At 47.3% G+C, this 9986-nt stretch overlaps 1 protein-coding gene across 6 annotated transcripts in view; it reads right to left on the bottom strand.

Annotated features, from left to right (window-relative positions):
* Positions 1 to 419: 419 nt before the first annotated feature.
* The window catches only part of Zfp1 (ZFP1 zinc finger protein), a 31509-nt gene continuing 21942 nt past the window's right edge, over positions 420 to 9986 (bottom strand). For 3 of the 6 annotated variants that reach the window (XM_032887569.1, XM_032887571.1, XM_032887570.1), the window contains 2 exons: positions 3894 to 4020; positions 420 to 1836 (listed from right to left, as the gene is read on the bottom strand). In XM_032887569.1, coding sequence (XP_032743460.1) covers positions 767 to 1836; positions 3894 to 4020 — 1197 coding nt within the window. In that variant the 3' untranslated portion in view covers positions 420 to 766. Of the gene's footprint in view, positions 1837 to 3893; positions 4054 to 9986 lie in introns of all 6 variants that reach the window. The other 3 variants (XM_032887565.1, XM_032887566.1, XM_032887568.1) reach the window with 2 other exon arrangements.

Genomic DNA, 9986 nt, shown 5'->3' with positions numbered 1-9986 from the left:
AAAATCCAGGGGGCTGGAGAGATGCAATTATCGAAGGTGAGAATTTCAAATTTCCTGTAGCTACTGAGCTTACATAAGCGGATTTAAAACCATTTGTGTTTTGTGGTCTAGCCTTACATATAAATGTCTGAGGTACTGTCTGTATATGGTTTACATTTCCTCTCAGAATATTCACATCATTCAAGATTTTAAAAAATTCACTGTGGATAGCAGATATAGATCAGTGGTTTAAAAAGAGTCTTGCCTACCACAGTAAGACCCTAGACTTGATCCTCAGAAGCACAAAACGCCAAAAGCTCATGGACACGGAGCTGGGTGTATCTATTTACAATTGGACCTGGATATGTATGTACTGAAATACACACATAGATTTGGATATGCACTCTTTAGCTGGATATTATAACTTCCAGTATAATATATATTTTATAAAAAGAATTATTTATTTTATGTAAACGAATACAATGTAGCTGTCTTCAGACACACTAGAAGAAGGCATCAGATCCCATTACAGTTCATTGTGAGCCACCATGTGGTTATTGGGATTTGAACTCAGGGCCTCTGGAAGAGCAGCCAGAGCTCTTAACCACTGAGCCATCTCTCCAGGCCTTAGTATAATATTCTTAGGTACCCTTTCTACAGTTTTTGAGTTCGATTACATCTTAATAGAATTTCCCAAGTTCCTTCAGTATCTTCATGAGGGCTTCCCCCTCACCAGAAGAATTCTGGCTTGATGGTTTTCTGCAGCAGTTTGCCTGTGACCTCAGGACTATCCCATGTGAACCCTCTGGTGGACGCTGAGGCGAGACTTCCTGCTGAAGGCTTTCCCACACTCCGAACACTCGTAGGGTTTCTCTCCCGTATGGATTCTCAGGTGTAGCCTGAGCGTTGACCTCTGGCTGAACGTCTTGCCACACTCCGTGCACTCATAGGGCTTCTCCCCGGTGTGGGTTCTCCTGTGGATGATGAGCTGGGAGTTCTGGATGAATGACTTCCCACACTCACTGCACTCGTAGCGTTTCTCCCCTGTGTGAATTTTCTGATGTATGATGAGGTTTGATTTCTTAAAGAAGGTTTTTGCGCATTCGTTACACTCATAGGGCCGCTCTCCTGTGTGAATTCTCTGGTGTGTGGTGAGCTCAAACTTCTGAGCAAATGTCTTTCCACATTCATTGCATCCATAGGGCTTCTTCGCCATGTGTGCTCTCTGGTGCACAATAAGGTTTGACTGGTGGGTAAATGCTTTCCCGCACTCGGGACACTCAAAGGGTTTCTCTCCAGTGTGAATTCTCTGGTGCTTGATGAGGTTTGCCTTATGGGAGAAGGTTTTCTGGCACACATTGCACTCGTAGGGCTTTTCTCCCGTGTGGATCCTCTTGTGGCTAACAAGCAGGGACTTGAAGGAGAAGGCCTTGTCACAGTAATTACAGACAAAAGGCTGAACCAAGCTCTTAATTTTCTGATGTTTAAAGATGGCGTCCGTATGGCTGAGAGCCCTTCCATTTCCGTTATATTCTGAGTACTGAAGCCCAGCACGGGGCTTCTCTTGTTTCAGGTACAGAAGTGGTTCCCCAAGTCCACCACACTCGTCTCCTTTCTCTACTACACAGCTCCTACTGCTGAGCAGGTCTGAATTGTACATCAAGGTTTTCCCATATAAATAATACTTGTAGGGAACTTGTCGTAACGACACCAAGTCTGTGTTCAGATTCAATGTATTTCCAAAGAGACTGCCTCTTTCTTCAGTTGGTGGTTGGTTCTTGAGGGTTGTAAGTGATCGTGCCTGCTTATCCGGTTCTCTGGGGTCCTTTTCCACCTGGTCATCAGCCTTCCATACTTCTAGGACAAAACACAATGAAAGACTCTTGATCTCTCTCTTTGTTAGAGTGGGAAATCCCCACAAGTGCGCCCACCACAGAGCTGACTACCAACTGAATTACACCTCTTACATCAAAACAACTGATGACAATAATGGGCAGGCACAGTGGCCCACACCTTTTATCCCAGCACAGTGTTCATCCAGGCAGGTGGATCTCTACGAGTCTGAGGCTAGCATGGTCTGCTCAGTGAGTCCTGGCCAGTCCCTGTTTCCAAAAAGAGAGCATACGGGGAGGGAGTAGATATTAGAGGACTCCACAGAGTCAGGTCTCTGACTTTTCCATGGGTTCTGGGCATCAACTCAAGTCATGAAGGTTGTATGGCAAAGGCCTTTTATCCACCATGTTACCTCACCAGCCCCCAAATAACTCGAAACTTTTCCTTTTCTCATGTTCACGTACGTGTGATGTATGTATGTGCGCATGTTTGCACGTATGTGGGTGTGGGTACACATGCAGGTGGAGGCTCCTGGCTTACACCAGCAACCATTCTTTACTGCTCTTCTGCCTTACTCAAGGAGGCAGGGTCTCTCTGTCAAACCCAGAGCTCACTGATGTGCTTGGTCTTACTGGCCTTCCAAAGATGGAATTCCAGGGAGGCTGCAGTGGGCACGTGTATACTCTCCCCAGCCCTGAACATAACTTACTTAAAAAAAATTACAGAACTGGAGAGCTAGTTCAGACCTTAAGAGAACTGACTGTTCTTCAGAGGATCTGGGTTCAATCCCCACACCTACATGGTGGCTTACAACCACCTGTCACTCCAGTTCCGGGGGATTCCAACACTCTCTTCTAGCTTCTGACGGTATCCAGGCACACACATGGCACACAGACGAATGGGCAGGCAAAACACCCATACATAAAATAATTTTTAAAAGATTTATTTACTTTTATGTGTATGTATGGTGTTTTATCTGTTTGCTAAGTCTGAGTCTGTGTGCAGAGCCCACAGAGACCAGAAGAGGGCACCAGGTCTTCTGGAACTGCAGTTACAGAAGGGTGTTAGCCTCGTGTAAATGCTAGGAATCATTCTCATGTTCTCTGGAAGAATAGCCAGCACTCTTAACCACTGACTTATAGCTGCAGCCCACCACCACCCTTTTTTAGAGATAGTCTTGGCAGTTCTGGAACATTCCATGTAGACCGGGCTGGCCTTGAACTCACAGAGATCTATGTGCCTCTGCCGCCTCAGTGCTGGGATTAGAGTGTGCAACACTACATGCAACTTATACTCTTTACTTATGTGTGAGTGCACATGCACGCCCGTCATGTGAGGAAGTCAGAGAGAAGCACCTGCAGTTCTCCCCCACCACCAATATGAGCCCTAGGGTTTTTGTTGTTGTTGTTGTTGTTGTTTGTTTGTTTTTTAATGTCTGTAAGTACAGGTACCACCAGAGTCGGAGGTTTCAGAACCCCCTGGAGCTGGTGGTTCAGGTGGCTGTGAGCCCTTCAACATGGAAAATGGGAACCAAACACAAGTCCAAGGGATCAGAAGTACAGGTCACCCTGAGTTCTTAGTCATCCTAAAGGTTTTTGGAATTGAAAATTAGTTTTAAAGGAGGCTGGAAATGTAGCTCTGTTACGCAGTGCTTACCTACCATACCTAAAAATGCCCTGGGCTCCATCCCGGCACCATGTAACCAGGAATAGTAGTGCGGGCTGTGATTGCAGTACTTGGAGAATCGGAAACTATACTTGACTTACATACTGGGTTCAAGGCCAGGCTGGGATAGAGAAAACCTTTCACAGCATGCATCTTTTGTCCAGCACTGGGGCAGGAGGGTTAGAGGCCGATGATCTGAGTTCAAGACCAACTAGGGCCACACATGTGAGACCCTGTCTTAAAGATAAACAAACCATAAACCTCAAATGTACTCAAAACCTCAGATATCACATCTACCAGCTTTTCACTTTCCTCCTTGGAGTTCACTAAACAATTCTGAACTGACCACGCTGACCACACTGTCCACAGCTCCTACCATTCCAGCTTAAAGAGCCATTTCCCAAAGCCGCCCTTACCCACTGAAAGTAAGTTGCTGTAGTTCTCCAGCATCACGTCCATGTACAGAATCCTCTGGGAGGGGTCCAGCTGCTCCCACTCCTCCTGGGAGAAGTCCACAGTCACATCAGTGAATGAAACGGACCCCTGAAATGACACAGTTCCTTCTAAAGTGATTAGCTTTGGGAAAGAGAAAGGAAGCAGGAAGTTACTCTGGCCACATTCACAGCCCCATGGTGCTGCTGTCACAGCTCTCAGCAGTGAGGAGTTATTCAGTCAGGTGTGGTGCACACCTTGAACCCCAGCACTTGGGAGATAGAGGCAGGCGGATCTGAGCTTGAGGCCAGCCTGGTCTACATATCAAACTTCAATCTAGTCAGGGCTCAAAAATAAAAGCTAGAAAGACAAATCCACAAGGCAGAGGCCGACGTCAAATGACAAAGGAAACTGAAGACCTTTCTCAAGGAACCACTGAGAACGCGCTGAAGCCTGGAACACGTCCTTAATCCCAGCACTCGGAAGGCAGAGGCAGGTGGATCTCTGAGTCAGAGGTCATCCTGGTCCACAGTTTTGCAGGACAGCCAAGGACTGCATAGCCTTGGAACAGTAGAAGGTTCTCAACCTTCCTAATGCTGTGACCTTTAATGCAGTTCATCCTGTTGTGGTGACCCCAAACTATAGTTATTTTGTTGCTACTTCATAACTGTAATTTTGCTACTGTTATAAATTGTAGCTAATACCTGATCTATGACCCACAGGCTGAGAACCATTGCCATAAAGGGGACGCAGTCTCAGAGGAAAAGGAAAGCAGCGATAAAACAGGAATTGAAAAGACGAGAGCCGAGGGAGTGTGCAGAGCAGCAGTCTCTCTAAAGACACCAGGCTGCTTCTGGTGTAGGTGGGAAGGACTGGAAAGCAGGCCTCTGAGGCCTACCACTAAGATCCTTGCTGCCACCGCGTCAGATTTTAACTAAGCCTATGTGCAGGTTCTCACACGCACTTGCTCTGCCTTGTCCTGGACGTGTGCTAAGGACATTTCTCTCCCGCCTCCACACCAAGCTGTCTTGGATCAGGTGAGGACACTCGCTCCATCCATTCTAACAGATCTGCCTGCTTTTAACCAACTCCTAAGAACTGGCAGTCAGGCGGTGAAGCCAGAAGCAGAAAATACCGAGCATCCACCCCATCAATCACAGTCCTGACAAACACTGAACACTGGCTGCACACTTGGACCCAGCCCCACACACCCGTGGCACTGAGCCCTGTGTTTCCTATGCTGCTCATGACCTTGCCAATGACTTCTCCAAATGAGAGTTCTGTGAGCTTTGGGTAAAGCTACAACTAGACTGTGAGCCACGGCTTAGGTATTGCTAAGGAGTATGACATTGCTGTTTGCCAGTAAGACTGTCCCTTGCTTCTACCAGCTAATGTAACCTGAACACGCAGAGCTAATGAGATGGTTATCTGGGTAGAGGTGCTTCCTGTCAAGTCTGAAGACGTGAGTTCCTCACCATGTGGGGGAGAAAACTAACCTTGCAAGTTGTCCTCCGACCTCCACATGTACACTGTGGCACACGTCTCCCAACCCCCACCCATACACGCACAATTTTTAAAATGTAACAAGAAACCAAAACACAACCAACTCCACAAGAGGGGCTCAACTGAGAAGGCATCAGAGGAGTGGGTAGCTCATGTATGTGAAACATTGGCCCTGTCTTCAAACACCAGAAGAGGGCATCAGATCCCATTTCAGATGGTTGTGAGCCACCATGTGGTTGCTGGGAATTGAACTCAGGACCTCTGGAGGAGCAGTCAGTGCTCTGAACTGCTGAGCCATCTTTCCATCCCAGTAGCTCACTTCTTGACCCAGATGTGCACAGAGCGCTCACACTACACGCTGTTTCTTTTCTGGGGTGGGGAGGGGTCCTAGGGATGAAGCTCAAGGATGCACGGCAGGCGCACTATTAGCAGAGCTATATCCCTCCACGGTACTTTACTGTGCGCACTGTTACTACACAGGAATAAGGAAAGAGCAGGCAGTGTGACGCGGTGGGAAACTGGTCATCCGTGCTGATGACCTGAGTTCAACCCCTGGAACTTCCCATGGAAGAGAGGAACAACTTCTGAAGACCGAAATACAGACGCTATAGCACACACGAAAGAAAAGGGGTTTGACACTGTCTTGTTACATAGCACTAGCTGGAGCTCAATTTACAGAGGGCTACCCCCGCCCGCCTCCTGTGTGCTGCTGGGTTAGGGGTGTGGACGCCGTGCCTCTCATAAGATTAAGAATGAACAGAATGAGGGAGTTATGCTCTAATAAGGTCAAAAGTGGTGCACACTTGTAATCCCAGAACTTGGGAAGCTGGGGTAGGAGGGCCATGATTTCAAGGCAGGCCTGAACTACATAGTTTCCATGACAACACCAGCTACATAGCAGGATCCTATCCCCATCACCCCAACAAAAGTAAACAAACCCAGCCAGTTGGTGGTGGCAGCATCTGCCTTTAATTCCAGCACTAGGGAGGCAGAGGTAGGATCTCTGAGTTCCAGGCCAGCCTGGTCTACAGAGTTCCATGACAGCCAGGGCTTAGAGAAACCCTATCTAGAAAAAACACCCCCCCCAAAAAAAAACCCCCCAAACAAAAAGAAACCAAAAAAATCCACACACAAAACTGAAGTTAACCCACTGAGTAATTAAAAAACAAACACCCCAAAACACAGTACGGACTAAGAACATCTTTGACAGGGGCTGCAGACATGGCTTAGTGGTTATGAGCACTGGCTACTCTTCCAGAGGATGTGGGTTTGATTCTCAGAACTCACTTGGCAGCTCGCCACTGTAACCCCAGTCCCAGGGGATCAGATACCCTCTTCTGGGCTCCAAGGGCACCAGGCACATATGCGGTGAACAGATATGGCAATGCAATATTCTGAAATACCTTACATTCTGAGAGACTGGAACTTTTGCAGGACTTCACAGCCAAAGTCACTTATTTAAGGTCACGTAAAGCTTGAGACTGCCAGCACTACTGTTACTCAAACTTGATTTAACCTGCCTTTAAGAGAACAACCTTAGATGCCTTGGGTTTACTAAGTAATAACTTTTACAGCCTGAGCTAGTGCACAGCTCTGATCTTATGTATTTTCAATGCCTTTGACCCAGGGTAATGCATGTGTACCATTTATTGAAAGCTGCAAATACAGAGGTTGAAAACAACTTCCTAAAAACCATAAATGTTAAATAATTTTTGGTAGATAATGTGTGCTATCTGTGCCAGCTGAAATCAGGGACTTAATCCCTTGTGAAAGTTAAACCCATTCCCATGTGGTGCTCTCTGTGCTGCTCGATAAAGACAGAGCAAAGCTCTTTGTTAGGGACAGACACCACTCCCACACGACACATACTGCACATCCAGACCCCACTTACATAACACAACGAAGGGACAGACAGGATTCACATGGCAGTCTTGCTACATGACTCCAAGGGGAAGTGCTTTTTACTACTCAGGGTGACACCAACGCATTATTGGTAACTCAGTTAATCACTAGTGCCCGGCACTAATCCTGTTAGATGCAAAGTGGTGAGGGGCACCAGCACATCTGACGAGCTTCGCTGTCCTTTTCCTTGTGCCAGGCTGTGCCACTGAGGTTGGGGATGTTACTGCTCAGATGAGTTAAATGCGAGTTGATCAGGCCTGAATTTAATCAGGTCCCCAAGTAGCAGGGGCCAGGTAGTAGCACTGACTCACCAAAGGCAAGGTGAGTGTTCTGACCTAAATGGGAAGCACAGACAAAGCAACGTCCATAATGGTCTGTGGTGGTCAGCACAGGTAAGGTGAATTTTATAACGACGTGACCCATACAGACCTTTCGTACTGGCTAATCAACCATGGCGCTTCTAGGCATGAAGTGAATAAGAAGCTTACTGCTTTCTTTTTCTTTTTCTTTTCTTCTTTTAAAGCAGTCGTATAAACGGATAAAAACTCTCTTAACAAACCAAAGGCTACATTGGATCATGGGACAAGGGGAATCTCAGCCTGTGAACCAATTTCCACACTTGAGCCAGTTTGCAGACCCAGGAGACCATGGATGAAGGAAAGACCTTGATAAAATGCCTAAAAACATTACTTAGCCTTTCTGTAGCTCTTCCCCAGGGACCTATGGCCTGTACAAGGGGAACTGTACAGTGGGAAAGGAGGCAGTCAGATTAGCTGGGTCTGTTGGATACTGATTCTGAACTGATGCTGATTCTGAAAACCCCAAAAACATCATTGTCCTCCAATTAAAGTAGGAGCTTACAGAGGTCAGATGACTCATGGCATCTTGGTTGAAGTCCGACTGGGTCCCCACACTCATCCTCTGGTCTCTCCAGTTCCAGAATGTGTAATCGGGATGCATGTACTTAGAAGTTGGCAGAATTCTCACACTGGTTCCCTGACCTGTGGAGTGAGGGCCATTATGGTTGGAAAGGCTAAATGGAAGCCTTTAGAGTTGTTTCTGTCAGGGAAAATAGTAAATCAAAAGCAGTAGTACATCCCTGGAGGAACTGCAGAAATGGTGCCACCATTAAGGACTTGAAAGATACAGGGGTGGTGTTCCCACCACCAGATGTGGTGTCCTTGAGCAGATTAACATCTCCTAGCACATGGTTTATAATTATTGGCCTAGTAAATGCCCTTTTTTCTCAGTACTTGTCCGTAAGACCACCAGAAACAATTTCTTTTCAGCTGGATTTCCTCCCCTCGCCCCCAAGAGACAGGTTTCTTTCTGGAGACCAGGCTGCCCTGAAACTTGCTCTGGAGACCAGGCTGGCCTCAAACTCAGATCCACCTTCAGCTGCCTCTGCCTCCAATGAACTGAGGTTAGACTGTGCCACTGTGCCTGCATGAAGCTTTCAATCGGACCTTGATCATCTATTTCACAAAATATATTGCTGCGCCATATTGGTGACATCATGCTGATCGGACTGAGTGAACAGAAGGCAGCAACCACTTTGGACTTGTTGGTAACACATATGCACATCAGAGATGGGACATAAGTCCAACCAGAATTCAAAGGCCTTTTACCTCAGTGAAATTCTTAGGAGTGTAGTGATGTGGGACAGGCAGAGACATTCGTTCTAAGAAGGATAAGTTATTGCAGTGGCCCCTCCCACCACAAGAAAGAAGCACAACTTTTTTTTTGTTTTTCTTTTTTTTGGAGCTGGGGACTGAACCCAGGGCCTTGTGCTTGCTAGGCTCTACCACTGAGCTAAACCCCCAACCCCACACTGAACTAAATCCCCAACCCCAGAAGCACAACTTTTAGTGGGTCTTTTGGATCCTGTAGACAGCACATTCCTCACTTGCTCATTACTCCCACCCACATATCAGGTGACTGAAAAAGCTGCTAACTCTGTGGGCTCTCAGCAGGTCCAGGCTGCTCTGCCACTTGGACCACACGACCCAGCAGACCCGATGGTTCTTGGGGTGTCAGTGGCAGACAGGGAGGCTGTCTGGCACCTCTGGCAGGCCCCTGTAGGTGATCACAGAGGAGACCTGTGGGATTTTGGAGCTAGGCTCTACCATCATCTGCAGACAACTATTCTTTTGAGAGGCAGCTGTTGGTCTGCCATTGGGCCTTAGTGAAAACTGAACGTTTGACAATGAACTACCAAGTTACCATACTGTTGCCCGCCATGCCACAGTAGGTACATGAAGGTGTCCAGATGCCTATCCACGGTCTCTACTGTCATTACAATGCTATCTACTGCCAGGCAAGCACCTACAGTCTCATGGGGGGCGCCCTATGATCGGCTGACTGAAGACGACCAGGGCCTGGCTTACTGACGGTTCTGCACACTATGCAGGCTCCACCCGGAAGTGGACAGCTGCAGCATTACGACGCCCTCTGGGACAACCCTGAAAGACACCAGGGAAGGCAAATCTTCACAGTAGGTACAACTTTAGGCAGGACACAACGTCATACATTTTGTCTGGAAGGAGAAATGGCCAGATGTACAATTGTTCCCTGATTCATGGGCTGTAGCCAATGGATTGACTAGATGGTCAGGGACTTGGAAAGAACATGATTGGAAAATTGGTGAGAAAGACACCCGGGAAGAAGTATGT

This window comes from Rattus rattus, chromosome 17 (assembly GCF_011064425.1).
Source record: "Rattus rattus isolate New Zealand chromosome 17, Rrattus_CSIRO_v1, whole genome shotgun sequence".
Taxonomy (NCBI): domain Eukaryota; kingdom Metazoa; phylum Chordata; class Mammalia; order Rodentia; family Muridae; genus Rattus; species Rattus rattus.
This window is presented reverse-complemented; position numbering and strand designations above follow the sequence as displayed.